General features: G+C 46.3%; 1 protein-coding gene across 4 annotated transcripts in view; it reads right to left on the bottom strand.

Moving 5' to 3' along the window:
• The window catches only part of MDGA1 (MAM domain containing glycosylphosphatidylinositol anchor 1), a 144,131-nt gene that overhangs the window by 64,514 nt on the left and 63,401 nt on the right, over positions 1-16,216 (bottom strand). For all 4 annotated transcript variants that reach the window (XM_013171032.3, XM_013171031.3, XM_066993836.1 and 1 more), the window contains exon 8: positions 14,197-14,490. In XM_013171032.3, coding sequence (XP_013026486.2) covers positions 14,197-14,490 — 294 coding nt within the window. The remainder of the gene's footprint in view (positions 1-14,196; positions 14,491-16,216) is intronic.

Below are 16,216 nucleotides of genomic sequence, written 5' to 3'. Positions count from 1 at the left end.
GCAGTCCAAGGCAATTAAGATAATCAGATATTAACCAGCACTCCTTAATATGCTTGCTTTGAATTCTCTGCCTGTACTATTAAGCAAAAAGGATGCATGGGGCAAAACTAGACTAGGAGGAGTTAATGCAGTGGTTCTTCACTTATCTACACGGTGAAAAGAGGTCAAGCTTCCCATGAAAACTTGGCTCTTCCTCAGGCTCTCCTTCAGGCCTAGTAAGGAATTTGGATCGGGGAAGAAGAACTTATCAAAGAACAACACCCAGTTCTCCATCGCTTCTCTATCTGCTGCCTCTGAGTTCTGCCGCCAACCGTTTAATACCCTGCTCTGCTAACTGTCATCATTACGCCGTTTTTCCATCCTTCACCCTTGATTGATCTTGATACATCTGAGGAAAATGACGACAATGAAAACGTAACCATTCAGAAGGAGGCTGAAAGGACGCTCAAACTAAAAGATTTATGTCAGATATTCAGTCTCATAGATGAAGCAGCTGAGGTCAACAGATATCAAAGCAATTTTTCCCATAAGAATTAATGTAACAAGGGGGGTGGTGCGTACAGGAACTTAAGAAATGCACACAATTTAAAAACACAGGATCAGCAGATGTAGCATAGAGAAAGGAGAGGCAAGAACATTTTTTTACTATAGGCATTTTTGCTGTCTCTCTGTGGATGGTTATCTCTTCATCACTGTCATCATCATCTTCAGATGAATCAAGATAGATCAAATCAATCAAGGATGAAGGATGGAAAAATGGATATAGATTCAGGCGCTCCACCAGATGAAATGGCTGGGGTCTTCCAGAGCAGTGACTGGCTCCAAAAAGCCAGCTGCCAAGTAGCCACCATCTCTGCCATCTAAAAGTCCTGTATTGCCTCTCCGTCCTTCACACTGTTGCCTGCATGACTTTTGAATGTGTGAGTGTCCCACGTCCCTGTGTCCAACTCCTCCTCTATTAACTAATTCTAATGGAAAAATGCACCTTCAGCAGGTTGCTGGTCACAGAAAATCACCTCTCTACACCTTGTTCCCAAAACTGGTGGCCACCTATGGTCCCTGTGGAGGCTGCGTTTTGTGTCTAGGTTGGATAATAGCAATGACAGGACAGTGAAAGATTCTGGGCATCAACCAGGCCCCTGTCATAAACTGATTAAGAAAAATGGGTTGTTAAGCCATTTAGTCTCACATTTTAGAATTATTTCTCTGCTGTTTCAATAATTTAGCCTCATAGCTTCCCATGCTGAGCCTGGTGTACGCATACTTAACAACCTCATGTCATTAACAGCAAGACGTATTGAGCTACAGAGAGATCTGCTCGCACTGTTAACCAAGTATCTATTGCACAGAGGACACAAAACTAAGTATGAGGAGTTATTACAAAACGTTGCTTACTGATCCACACAACAGGAAGAAGGCAAGCTTCCCATGTATATCAGCCTCCTGCTCTAACAGTGGGCAGAAAGCAGTGGCAGGAGCTGGACCAGAAGCCGGGGGAGGTGACCACCAGCTCCCAGCCAGGCCAGCAGCCTCCAGTCTCCCCAGCCATCATCAGAAGTCTGTGTCACAGGTGAGTGGAGGCTTTGGCAGCTTGTTTCTTCAGGCCTGAACGATACCAGCTGTATCAGAGGACATGGACTCAAGCTACAGAGGACTCGCTTGTCTACTGGAAACCTCATGTCTTCTCTCTGCATTGCCACCTTGTTTCCAGACAAGCAGCACACCAACCTCACTGCTGAAGCACGCGTGCAACCCTGCAGCTCTCACCTTTCTCTGCGTTAGGAAGAGCACTGTCACTTCTGACAGCTCTAGGTGTGGTGGCCTCCCAGAAATCACTCTCTGGGTCTCAGGGTCTCCTCTGCAGCCGAGGGCACAGGACGGAGGCCAGTGACAAAGCTGGCAATCATTCAAGGACAGCAGCCTGCTCTCTCGACCTCCCCATCTGGCTGTCAGCTCTGTCCCATCTCCTTTGGACTTGGACCAGGAGAAGGAAATTTATTAGCAAGCCCACTCACCGGATAAATCTGCTCTGACATTCGATTTTCCAGGCTGCTTCTGTGTCTGACCCTAAACTGGGACAGCACTGGAGAAACCACTTGGAGGAGCAGCATCCCTGCCACAGCTACTTTTTCACATTGACTGAGGAGAACTTAGGTAGCAGCGAAGATGTTCTGCAGATCAACCGGGAGTGATACGCACTTCCTTTCTTCTCCTGACGGCCTCAGGTCAGAGCGGATTTTGGTCCAACAGATAAATGCCTGTAATCTGTTCCATAATGCTTCCTTTGTTCACAATCCCAACTTTCTGGGGGCACAAAAAGTCAGCCCATTACCTTCTTCATCCTCACCCATTGCATCAAGAGTTGAAACTGGATCCTGGCTTGAGTCAGTCCATCAGCAGTTTTCAGCCTGAGGAGTTGCGGCAGTACTCACTGTAACATGGCACCCTGCTCCTTCCACCTTCTCTGTGATCGATAGCAACAGCTCCCAGAATCAGATACCCCAGGTGAAAAGGACATTTTAAACACATTTCAACAATGTTTGCTGAGCCATCCCACTGTGGTGAGCAGAGAGAGGACATAATTCTGTGTACAGCTCTGGAAAGAACCTGCATGGACTGAAATCTGGGAATATCTGTGGCTAATTCTATGAGTAAAGCCAGAAATTAAGGGAAGACAGGCTTCTCTATGTCCTGTTTGCTCAGTCTTCAAATCTTGGTCTGAACTCATCTATGCATAGATGTCAGAATTACAGAGTAACAACAGATCATAAAACCTCAAAAATGCCTTACAAAGTAGGAAAACATGGAGGAAAAAATTATTTAGCCAGGACATGGAGGGGAAGTGTGTGATGGCATTCTGTGAATACCAGAGGAGATAAAATTATTCTGTAACCTCCATGCTTGTGTAGCTTATAAGAGTAAAGATATGAACCAATTGGGTCAATGTAAGCAGAGGAGAACTCAGAACAGCAATAAACCTTTTTTTTTTTTTTTTTTTTCCTCATTGATTTCAGAAAAAGAACTCATGGAAGATGAATGTGGGATGCAACTGTATAAATTAAAAAATGAATGGTGATTAATATAGTTTTATGGGTCCTTGGCAGACAAACTGGGTAGTGTTTGAGAAGGCAACAAGAAAAGTAACTATCTTGTCATAACATCCTCAGGCGTTGGAAGGATCCTGGCTTGCTTCCACATGACAGACTAATTGAAGATGTAATACTATTCAAATGTAGCCCACATTAAGCAGCTTAAAAACACATTAGCTGAAAGAGTTCAAAAAGGAATTTTAAATTAGCGCACACACCACTGCTATCTCTCTAGTGATAGGGCAGACCTCCTCTAGGAAGACATCCCTGGTGGGATCCCATATGAAACTCTTAAGCTGGTTCTATTTCATATCACCACCAAGGTCAGAGAGACAGCCAGCCTGTTGGCATAGCTAAAGCATATCAATCACAAAGTCCCCAGATCCATCTGTGTAGCCAGCATCACACATAACCAACCACTGTTGGTGTCTAAATGACCTGGCATCCATTTGCAGTTGGGATGATGGGGTGCAGACTTTGACACAGCTCTAGAATGCGGCTTGGGCTTTGCTTCCTTCCATCCCACACAAAGGCAGTGTTTTAATGTGTGGTACATGAGAATCACCATCATTAAGCGCTTATATCAGGATAAGATAGTAACGTCTGTGGAGAACACAAAATACACAGCAGTAAATAACGTACTTGGGAGGTGTCTCATGCAGGACAACTTGGTTTGCTTGATAGAATGGGTTTACAGTAACAGCACTCAATTTGCCTCAGAAAGTGTGAAGATCTGGAAGGAAAACTGTTGAGCAGAGAATGTGTCACTCTGTCAGGACAATGACTCCAGGAGGATCCTGAGTCAATATAGCCAGCTTAATTCTGTAGTCCAAGGATGTCCAAAGCTTTGGATGATTAAACCAAAGATTAAAAAAAAAAACAAAACAAAACAAATTGTGAGGTGGACATCACTGCTGTATCTGCATTGTTGAGATCATTTGTGAAAATCTGTTGAACAGGGGTGACCACCATGCTGCCAGCATGATGCTGAAAAAAAAGGGGGGTATGAAAAACACGCCTTGCAGTGAATGGCTAGGAGACCCTTTCTGACTGTGTACAGAAAAAAGGCTAAGAGATTAAGAGATTACTTGTTCTGGTATCTCAGACTACACAAGAAAGAGACTGCTAATAACAAATAGTTCTTTATGTGAGAAGACAAAAGCATAAACAGAGCTTGTATTTGGAATCCGAAATAAGACAGGCTTAGATTAAGTAATGACCACTGAAGCATGGGAGTATAAATCCATTGGAACAATTTACTGAGGGAAACAACTTACTGAGGGACGCAGTGAATTCTCTGTCACTTCGGTCTATGAGTAGCTGCTGCACAAAAAATGTACAAATAGTGCAAGTTTAGATCCACAAAGGTAAATTAACCATGTTGCTCAGCTCCACGACCAAGAGTGACGACACTTGGCATTTCAATAACTCTCCTACATAGACAAACAGCACAAAAAGGTTATAAAGAGATCAGAGAGCTTTTGCTTTCTCAGCGACATCAGGAAGCTGGAGTTCCAGCATTTTGGATAGGCAGATTGGAGCACATTAGCAATTTAAAAAAAAAAAAAAGGGAAAGAAAAAAATCCCCCCAAACACCACCTTTCCTCCTCCCTTTAAAACCAGTAGGTGAGCTCATTTCCATCTTTTCATTTATACATATAAACTAGTCCCTAGAAAGTCAATCAGAATGAAAACTTGTCCATTCCCATGCATAAATCTGGACTTTTGCAAGGCCTCATTACAAGCAGTTCAAGGGCAGGAATAAAAAACCCAAACCACAAATATCTGTTCTGAATGCTGCTCTGTTTTTCTCTCACCCGCTAACTGCCACCATCTTCCCATCCCTTCAGACCCATTATGCTCTTTCCTGCAAACCACCTTACACAGAGCACTGCTCCCTTTTCTTCAAGCCCCAGCTCCCTGTTTTACAGCATACCGACATACTGGCTGAAGGGCCTGAGTTACGCACATGCTGTGAACTGCTAAGAAAATGGCAGCAAAGCTAGCACTATTAAACCCATCTATATCACATTAAGCTCTTATTAGCTACTGCATTCTAGCTTATGATTACGACAGTAAAATATCTCTTTGCAATCAGCACTTGGTAGGGAAAACTCCTGTTCTGTGCAAATGCCACTCTTATTTATTGTTCTCTTGACCTCAGTCTCAGCCACTGTCAGGAACCCATTAGTTTTGGCACTCCAACCAATCCCTCCCATCAAACATGTGGCTGACTTGGACCCAGAGTTGCAGCATATTTGGAATGGATGAGATTTACAGCCCTCATTTCATCAGACATAAGCACAGGTCACAACAGATCAAGAGCCTACAAAGGGTCAGCTGGAATGGCCTTAAATTGCCTTTCTTTCCTCACCAGCAGGGATCTACCCCGGCTGCCTCTTCCCCACAGAAATGGAGCAATTTTCAGTCTCTTCTACTTCCCATTCATCCCCCTGCAGCTTTGGCAAGCAGCAAACACTCAGAAGTCAGCTTCCTCCCAGTCAACAGTAATGAAAAATTTCCATGGTTTCCCGTGATCGCACATAACCCCAGAAACAAGGACTCCAAAATCATGCAAAATGCAACAGGTGTGCATGCAACTAGGAAATTTAAGCATATCTGTCAATCCCGGGGACCAATGAGGGCTTTGCAAGGTTTATCACTGGGTTCATGAAAGAAAACTGACTGTTTTATCTGAGTCCTGGAGACCAATTAAATCCAAATCAGAAGCAAAAACTGAGGTAGGGCACGAGCGTGTGCGCACACATGCTTATTTGTGTTTGCAATAGAGACACAGAGAGAGAGAAATCAGAAACTATATGAAGTGAAATAGGGTGAGAGGTGCATGTTGGAAATGTGATCTCTGTGCATTGAGAAAACAGTTTCCTGGCTTCAAAGAAAAAATAGTCTATTTCTCAGAGACAGCCCCAAGTGGAAAAGCACAAGCTTGTAACTGAGCATTTTCTTCCCCACAGAAAGCTCCAAAAAGACTTACACCTTTCCTAAAAACTGAACCCTCAGTCCCCCAATACCGTGTCCCAGACAGAACTGGTGGCAGGAAGACTTGTTAAGCTGCAAAGAAGCCTGAACACTTCTGAAATGTAATTCATATGCAGACAGTTTCCCTGCAGGAGTGACTGTAATTGGTGCTGTTTCGGAGTTTGGGGTAAGGATGTCCACAGCTAATTACAATTCAGACCCCTCCCTGGGATGCTCAGATTCCCCTTAGGTTTTCTGTTCACACCGGGAGTGCTTCAGAGGGACTTCCCTGCACAAGACCCCTCTTCAAAGGTGACTTTGCTGTTCTCTGCCTTACCTCTACATGCCCTCTGCAGTCCTCCAGCGGGTCAGGAGGAACTAGCTCTGCTCCAGTGCCAGGGCACAGGGAGGAGGTAAGGGATAGCATGGAAACCTATTCCTGCACCCTCGCAGGTGCAGCCTGAAGGAGTTTGTGGCCCAAAAATCATGGGGAAAAAAAGCAAAGCCACAATGCCACGGCACCACGTAGTTTCTCTCTGGCAAAGAGGCTGGGGACAGCAGGCCTCAGCTCCCCAGGCCTAGGTCCTGTGTCAGGTCTGATGTCATATGTGTTCCCTTGCAAGTGTGGACAGCTATTTTCACCTCTCCGTGCCTCAGGCTCTTCTGCAGAGCCTAAGAGTTATTATGAGAAAATGACTTGCTTTTTTTTGCCTGCTCAGTGTCTTCCTGGTTCCCCTAGCGAGTCTGGGTCCATGGCATCTCTCTCTGGGTGCTCAACGTGCTTGCTTCCTGGTCACCAAGAGGCAGGACTTGACAGGGACAGGCTATTCCCTCGTTTTCCCCCTTGTGATCCCAGCCTTAAAATGAGATCTGACAGCAGTTTTCTGACTCCCTTCATCTACCACTTTCCTTGCCCTGTGTCTCCTGTTGCCAGTGGTACTGCGCAGCTTGCAGTATAGCACATGCCTCCCCAAATCTATTTTTCTCAGGTGCTAGCAGCAGCTCTCTGTCTTGCCAGAACATATACACAAGCCTTCCCATCCTCTTAACTCCCATATCCCTAGCCTAGGTCCCCAGACTCAAGACTTTTCTCTTTCAGGAAAATCTTTAAACCAGTATCTGATCTTGAGCAGCACTAGATGTGGTGGTCAGCCCTGAGAGGGTCACAGTAGGGAAGCAATTTTCCAAAAAGAGTTGACCAACACTGTCTGCCACCCACTATGTCTGTGCAGCTCTTGTCTCTCCTTTCCTGCCAAAATGGTATAGCTTGGACATCTCTCTCACTTGATAAAATTAAGTTGCTCTCCCTAAAGAGTCTGGCAAAAATAAAACAGAATAATGGCAGCTTATGGAAAGCGTATTTGTTTCTCCCAGCAGTGACTGAGAAATGGATTAGCTGATTTAAACTGGTTGTCTTCTAAGCAAACGAATTCATCTCTCTAGGTGAGGAGCTCTCACACAAGCTTTTACTCATCCTCTCGTTACAGCCACGGAGGTGTTTAGAGATGAGTAATGAGCCACAGAAAGGCTGAATGGCAGCACAGGCAGGCTGCAATCCAGGTAGCAGACCCAGCTCTCCCCTCTTAGGAGGGCTCCCCACCTTCCTGAGGCGCACATCTGGGTGTCACCGTCTCTTCCCTCATGGACATTTTCCCAGGACACAGTAAGGAGGCCTCATGGTGCTTTGCAGAGGTAAATCTGAAAAGCTCTCAGGATGCAAGGGAGACTTCCCAAGAAAACCTCGGTTAGTGGCAGCACATGGGAACCTTTCCCATCAGGCAGCAAACAGCGAAGAGACTAGGGTCCTGCAGAACAAGTCCTAACTGCTGTGTGCTGAAGGGAAAAAAGTCAGGCAAGCCAAAATTCATACAACTGCTTTACCCTGGGAAATATTTTTTTTCCTCCAAAGATTCACACACCAAATGCTACAAAAAAAGCAACACCGAGAGTCCTGGGGCTTTGATCCGTGAAGATAAAGACTGCAAAGGCAGTCACAAAGAAGGTTTTGGCTGAACATCCCTTGGCATGTCAGACTAGCTGCCCCTCACAGCCATGAGGCTGGCAGGAGGGTAGGGCCAGCAGGTCCTAGACAAGCAGGAGCCATTCCCTCTTAGGCCACATTTGGTACAACCCCATCTCAAGATTCAATTTGAAACCGATGTAAGCACTGTCACAGTCTCTGTCTGCCAGGCCCCAGGCCCAATAGATGGTAATTGTTAAAACAAATCCGAGGCCAGCTAAGCCTCTGTGGTTGTTACTGTGCTCTGAACCATGGCCATTTGGATTTATAGCCATGACGGAGTAAAATGGATTCCTCCTTCAGCCCATCCTTAGACTGACAACCCTAATTACTTGTTAGCAGCCCAGGCACTGGGCAGCAGAGTGAGCAATCCTCATGCTGTAGCGCTGAGGACAGGGCTGTATGCACAAACACAAACTCGGAGCAACATAATCCCAGACGCAGTGCTGCTAGCGGAAAATGTGTTGACAATCAGGAACAAAACTCTCTGCTCTTAACAAGGGGGTTTATATGTGTTGATAGAAACACAGAAATAATGTATACTCTCAGCTTAGATACACAAAACTCTGTATAACAAATTAGGTGGGAAACAGGGAGGATTTCCATCAGAGTGGGACCAGACGACGGGTTCAGGCTTTGTTTGTTCAGGCTGCTGGGTTGAGGTCAAGTCCATGACTGCAAATGATTTTCTTCTCCCTAATGAAGGTCTCCAGATTTGCAAACACTGAATTTGCAGAAAGCACAGTTTGCCCGTGACTTTGAATGCAGCAACCTCTTCCCCAGAACCTCAGGTAATTCTTAAACCTTTGATGGCTTAATATGATCCAGAGCACTCCAGAGCTCTGTTTGGCATGAGAGCCTAGGGTTACCCTTTTACCCTTTTTTGGGAGCAAGACCCGCAGGATATAGTGCAATGATATTGGAACATGAGTAGAAGGGCGGGAAAGACCCAGCCACTCTAAGGGTAGAAAAATCACCTCCTGCCCCCAAGTTAGCTTCCCGACTGCACTTGCCAGCTTGGAGGAGGGTGTCAGAATAGACTTCACTGATGAAAATAATAATAAAAAAATACAACTACTATTAATAAATGTACTCACAAATGAATCCAGCCAAGTCTAAAATTCTTAGCAGATGGCTCCACACTCCAGCTCACGTGGCCAAGCAGCATGATGGATAAGCCAGCTCCGTCAGAGATATGGGTCAGCTCTGGCCAGGGACATCTCCTTTCTCTTAGACTCCCTTCACATGAGCAGGGAGAGCTTCAGGGAGCTCTCAGGAGCCAAATGTCCCATCCTAACTACTCTGAAGAACCATCTCGAATCCAGAAGCATGTCTCAAGAGCATTTTTAACTGAGCAGTTAATATCCATGCTTCTGTTTCAGAGGGGTGGGACACCTGCAAAGAGCGCTGACACTGAGCAATGGCTTCAACAGTTGATCGAAACAGTTTAATGCGTTTCTGTTTCCAGTTGCTTGGATCCAGCGATGCTTCTTACTTATTTACAGTATCACTCCCTCCTCTCCTCCCTGCTCTTCTGTTTGCTACATAGATAACGGGAAATTGATGCTGACTAGTGCCCGTCTGAGCACTGCCAATGGGTTCAGGAGGGTTTTAAAGAGGAATAAGTCAACAGGGTGACCAAGAATAACATTTGCCAGCATGTGAGCCCAGATGGGAAAACAAATCCTTGCATACCCGAACATTTCTTTAAGTGACAAGGGCAACAGATGCCTCCACAGGACATATTCTGGCTGCCTTTCAGGTAGGGGCAAAGCCAGACTTTCTCGTCACTGGCCCTGTGGTCATTCCTATGTCTAGGAATATTCACGTCTCCTGAAGTCCTGTTAACTGTGATAGCTGCCCTTCCAAAGAAAAATGTTGGTCTACTTTCCTGATTGCACCTAACATTCATTATGCTTTGAAGTTAAACACAATAATCCACCCGCTGCTGTGTGTGACAAAACTCAACCTAAGGGCAGTAAACCTAATTCTTTGGAGATCAATCCCAGGTGATTGTGGGCTATTATTCTGAGTCCAGAAGGGGCCAAGTTCTCAGGCCATGTTATTAATTTTCTAGTCTTTCTTCCTGCCAAGATGTCACCTGTAGTGTGACCCAAAGATGAAAAACAGCATCAGGTTTCAGACTGGACTATCCAAAACAAGGTCAACTCTACGTAAATATTCCCTTCTTTCTCTTCACTTCTTTCTCTGAGCACTTAGAGATACCAAGGTACCAATTTCTGACAAAGACAAGAATAGCACCAGCAAAAGTCTGCTTATCCAGTAAAAAGAATTTGGTGAACTAATTACTTCTCTCAATAGAGGAGAAGGGTGCTCTGCTATCAGTTTTTGGTGTTTAGCCAAAGAGAGAGAACCTATTCAGGCGTTCGATAGTCTCCCCTCAAGCAAGGGCCAAGTAGCAAGTAGCAAGTGCTGTGAGGATAAACAGATCAGAGGGAAAGTACTGGAGGTGATGTATCAAGGATTAGGTATGATGAGGAGGGCAGGGTTGAGGTGGACTTCGACAGAGCTGTCTAGCAGTTTTATGACATGGTCAGGACTGAAAAACCTTCAGGACTGACACAATATCATGTAACAGGGTAACGTATGGGGACTGAATTTTATACCACAATGTTTTATGAGGCTCCTAGAAAGCAAACATAACATCACCATGATAAGATAGTCATCTCAAAGGCCAGTTATTGCGAAGGCTAGAGTTTAGAGTTACTCCTGTTCTTTGTAATTCGTGGAAATGCTATTTTAGACAGGCTTTCAGGATACAGGTATATATTTTTTTTCTTCAATTTGCTATTTATATGCTTGCTAAATTTGCATCCAGGTAGCATCCTTTTCACTGATCCATGCACACACACTTTTTTTCTTTCCTCTTTTCATACATATTGGCTCAAATGACACTTTTTAAACCAAAACGCACAGAACGCCGTACATTTTCAAGCCCAGTATGTGTTTTACTGCCTTATGCTGATCTCATCTACACAGGGTGACCCAGTCCTGATTTTAAACCCACCTCTGCAGAAGATTCACTTTGCTGCTGGGACTTTTTCTTGAGTGAATACCTAATCCTGGAAAAAGGCTTGACAACAGCATTAGCAATAGCATCGATATTATTAACAACAGTACTCTGCCCTTCCATGGCTATTTTTATTCCAAGATTTCAAAGTGCTGTGTTTATTATGCCTCACAAATCCTCAAAGAGACAGATCAGTTTTATTCGTGCTTTAAAGATATAGGAAAAGACAAGAAATTGTCGCTCTGTGTGGCAGCTAGGTTCCCAGGAGTTCCGACAAGCCCAATGTCTCGCTCTAACCAGTATATAACATTTCTTTATCTTAACCACAGAGCTATGAGGCTGCAAGGACTTTCACAAACTTATTAATCTTCCAAACCCCTACAGTTCAGACCAAGAAGTCGAGGGAACAGACCATCCAGCCTGTCAGAGAGCTGATGATAGAAAATTACTGCCTATAAGATAAAAGAAGAACTAGTTTTTCAGCTTGCAAAAAAAAAAAAAAAAAAAACCACTTTTTTTTTTGGGGGGGGGTGACAGCTGACTTGTTCTTTTTGTCTTCTTGTTCTCTCTCTTTCCAATACTGCAGTGCAGTTGGCAAAGCCTCTTTGTGGGCTAGTTTGCTACAGCACAGAACTATATGCATGAGGGTGAGGGGAGAAAAAGAAAAGAAAAAAGAAACACAGAAACAGGTTCTGACATCTAATCAGATCTGCTGTATTGATTTTGCAACTTTAGCTTTGGAGCAAATCAGAGAAACAGCCACATTATCACCCAGAATTCGCTCTTCCCTTGAGCGAGCCGGTTCAAAGGGAGCTCACACAAGCACACACAAAGGCACGTCCGCATGCACACACACACACACACACACATGCACGCGGCCGCATGGATGCACGTCACCCGCGCGGGCTCTCCGGTGGGAAGCGCTCATCACGGAGGCTGCAGAAGCCACACGATCCCCATTTCCAACAAGATGAGAATTCCAGAGCAAGCGAGCAGACTAATGAGCTCCCCACGCTGCAGAGCAGCGTTTCAATTAACCACCGCGGCCCCCGCCGCCGCACCCAGCGCCTTCCAGCTGCCTGAACAAGGAGGAGAGGCACAAGCAGGGACTATGCACTTTGTTGTTGGCTTTTTTTTAGGGGAGGGGAAAGGGATATAAAGGGGATGGGGGCAATTCGTGCCCTACTTTCTTGCTCCACGGAGGATGCCACTCTTACCTGGGTTAGATCACAACAAAGCGTTGGTTGGCCTTGGGAAGAGCAGTAGGAGGAATATGTTGAGTTGCTCTTTACAAAGAAGTTCATTGCATCTTTACCTTCTTGTGGGTCACATTTGGGGCTCTGCCCCAAAACAGCTTCTGGTTTCTACCTACAGCGTATTGCTTGTGGAGTCATGTCCACCCCCTCCAGCCCAAGATTCAGGGCTGTGATTCCCCTCCAGACTACCTAGCAAGACTGGATTCAGCCCAGGCTGGGCATTGCCCCTCCCTCTGCAAGGGCAATGACAGGCAGTGGGGACCACACTGCCTTCAAACACCACCTCTGAACCGAGGACACCAGAAGATCTCATGGTTCTTTGCTCCAGAGTGAAATTTTGTTGCATCTCCCATCAGTTCTTGGGGTGAAAGAGTCACCCTTCCTGCTGTGTGCCTCTCCCAGCCTGCCTCCCAAAACAGCTTAAACCAAGACACCCATGTCCACCCTGCTCAGGGGAAGCTTCTCCATCCACACTTACCTCCACAGAAATCTGCACACATTTCTGTGTCCCTGTGCTGTGATTCGATTGCTGACATGCTCCCAAATGAACAGACCGATCATTTTAAAAGGGGGTTCTTTGAATATGCAAAGTGCTTGCAGGATCTGGCACATCTTTTGTTACTGCTGTGCTCCCACCAGCTTGAATCAGCCAGCAGCGTGCCTGCTTGGCTGCAGACAGGTTATCTGCTTCAGTCTTGCTTCTCCTCTCCCCGGGGATCAAGCCAGGGAGGAGTGTGGCAGCGTGTCTAATGAGTGCTGCTGTGCTGTGCTGTGCTGTGCGTGGATGCTCTTCAGTCACAGCCCAGAGACAGCATGCCTGGGTGCAAATTAACCTGCTTCTACCATCCCACACCTGCCAGATCCATGTTGCTCAGAGGATTTCAGCCATCCCGCTATCCCAACAGGATGAGGTCTTCAAGGGAGGGCTGTTCCTGCAGTCACTGCTCCTTCCAGATTGAGACATTTCACCCAGCTGCCTTCACCCTGATTCAAAATCTTGAAGGAGACAGCACAGACCCTCTGCTTCTGCCTGTCCCCAGCATGTCAAAACAGACCTCGACATCACAGGAGCACTCCTTTACCTGGAGGTAGGAGCTGCTGCAGGGAAAGGATGCAGACACCCCATGTGGACACCAGCAGCATCCCTCCCTCCACACTCACCTTTACGCACAGATATCACTGCCAAGTGGAGCTGCGAATGTCACCCAGCACCGAAATCACTCAATACACCACACGCTACGAATCAGTTTTCTGTTGCTTACAGCTTTGCTGCACAGAAATGGGGATTATGCAGTCCGTAGTAGGGTCTGCCTACCACTGCTTTTTTGGCAAAATGTGTCAGGCATGTCCAGAAGTGACAGCTGTGGGAACTTAGTTGCAGAAAGCGTTATGGGGTAGACGTGGTGTCATTGACATTCATTTGCTGTCTTTTGAGTGCTTGACTTCACAGCCTTATTAATATGCCCTGAAGATATTATGCACGTATGTTACGCACGCAAATGCACACCCTGCAAAGCTGCTGTTCTGCAGTCATCCACTGATAGGGAAATGGGAAGCATCGTGTACGAACACACACAACACCCCTCCCTTCCACTTGCATCACACCGCCCGTACGGTATCCTGCCCTTGCCTTCTGCAGCCAGGCCAATTAAATACAAACTGCTCAAAGGTCCCCAGACAAAAGAGACGTGTCGGCTCAGCCCAGTAAGAAAGGTCAGCCCTGCCTGAAAGCTGCACAGTGTGTCAGAGATGCTTAGCCCACATGCTTACGCACACACAGGCATTCAGACCGGCGCCCCAGGACTGTATGGTTATACTCACACTGCACGTTGAGCTGCACCAGGGCTTCCCGGGGTCTGATGTTAAAGCCATTGTACCTGGCTGTCTGACACTTATAGGTCCCGCTCATGTCTCGGCTCACACTCTCCAGGCGCAGCTTCCCATCATATGTCTCCGCCGTCATTGTCCCTGAAGGCATGGGGGTTTCCTTATCTACCCGGGACCAGATGATGGGTGGCTTGGGCTTCCCTCGCACCTCGCACTGCAGCTCAGCCCTGGAGCCCTCCCGGACGGTGATGGTGGACTGGCCCTTGGGGACACTGATGGTTGGTGGCACTAAAAGGGACATAAGAAGGGACTGGTTTTACACTTAGTTTCCAGCATGTGAGGAATATTCTTGAGATGCGTGTGTCTGCATCACACCAACAACCCTGAGAACTACTTAACTTGACACTGGTCACACCAGTGCAACCCCTATAGGAACACAGTGCCCATGTAAATCATCCTACAGGACCTGAAGCTGCAGGGCACCAAGGAAGATCCTGAGCTTCTCCAGGAATTGACCCCTATGGGAATGGAAAGTGCCAGCTTTACTTGGATATCCCCCTAGCTCCCACTTCTCTGGATGAAAAATGCTCTCCAGCAGCAGGGCTAGCACTGATGAACCCAAAACCCAAAGCCTCTTTGATCCATGTCTCCACTTCTGGTCAGTTAATTGCCCAAATGGAAGTGCAAAATTTTGACTCAGAAATAAAAGTTGTATCTGCCAAGGCACCTAGTCCTCTGACACAGGTGAGACCAAAGCCAAGATTTATAGGATTAGTGTTTTGCAAACCTCCTGCCTTGCCAGACACCCATAAGCCCTGTATATTTTACATTGAGATACATATTGTGTTGGTTATCTCTGGCTCACATGAGAGAGGGGTTCCAGTAAAGATCACTTCTGTGCATCCTTCCAGGCCAGACTCAGAACAGATCACTGAGCCAGAACTGCTGCCTAGTGGGGGCTAGAGCCGATGGCACAGCAACACTCAAGAAATACTCAGCTATCAGTTGGGAAACAAAACTTTGCTGATAAACAAAGCTAAAAGAAACCTACCAAAACAAACGAGAAAAACAACCCAAGGACTGCAGCTAAAAGGAGCAGAGGTTACAGTGGGAAGAAGTTTGTTGTTCATGTCCCCAAGTCCACCAAGTTCCCCTTCCCAGGAAGGGGAAGTTCATGCCAAAAAACATATTATGTTGACATTTTATTTGTATTAGGCTTCAGAATTAAGAGTTCAGCTAAGGCAAATATGGAAGCAATTGTTTTCTGAAAGCTCCTCTTTCAGTCCTTCAAGCTGACAGTGGTAACACTTGGATTGACACTTCCATAACCACAAGGGCTACGTACTTCATTTCCATTTAAAGAAAAGTTAAGGACTACAGAGGCCATAACAAGCTGTATTAGCTCAATTCAGCTCCAGCAAAGGAGATTGTGCTACAGTAATTGCACACGTTACAGCCCACAGCAGCTTTAGAGATTTAGGATGGCTCCAGCCCCATCTCCTGCAGCAGTGACCTCCCTATGCAACAGGGAGGCCACATTTTCAATTTGCAAGTCTCCCATGGGCTGGGGAACCTCATCACTCCCTGTCCTGAGCAGCGCCACGGACGACAGCGCTCTCGGTGCCAACACCGCCAGCAGCTGTTCACCTGGCGAGAGGCAATTTTCTCCATGGGGAAAAGCTGTAAATTGTATTTGGAATTTTATTTTTTTTTTTTTTAATTAAAGCTGTCTCCTCGGAAGCACTCAGCAGAAGCTGCCACCTTGGTGAGCACAGGCTTTGTTTGATGGGGAAACATGAAGCTGCCACTGCTGCCCTCCTGCACTTATCCTGTGCTCTGGGGAAAATCCACTGGGTTTTTATTTAGGAACAACGTGTTGGAAGTGGCTCAGTGACTGCTGGGGGGGTGCTGTGATCTGGGCAGCCTCAGCTGCTGCCCATTCTGCATGGAGGGCTGCTCCAGCAGGGACGATGGTATTTACTCCCTCGGTCACAAAGTAGCTCTGCTGGACCAG

The sequence above is a fragment of the Anser cygnoides genome, chromosome 3 (genome assembly GCF_040182565.1).
Source record: "Anser cygnoides isolate HZ-2024a breed goose chromosome 3, Taihu_goose_T2T_genome, whole genome shotgun sequence".
In the NCBI taxonomy this organism is placed as follows: Eukaryota; Metazoa; Chordata; class Aves; order Anseriformes; family Anatidae; genus Anser; species Anser cygnoides.
Note: the sequence above shows the minus strand (reverse complement) of the source record. Positions and strands in the feature narration are given on the sequence as shown.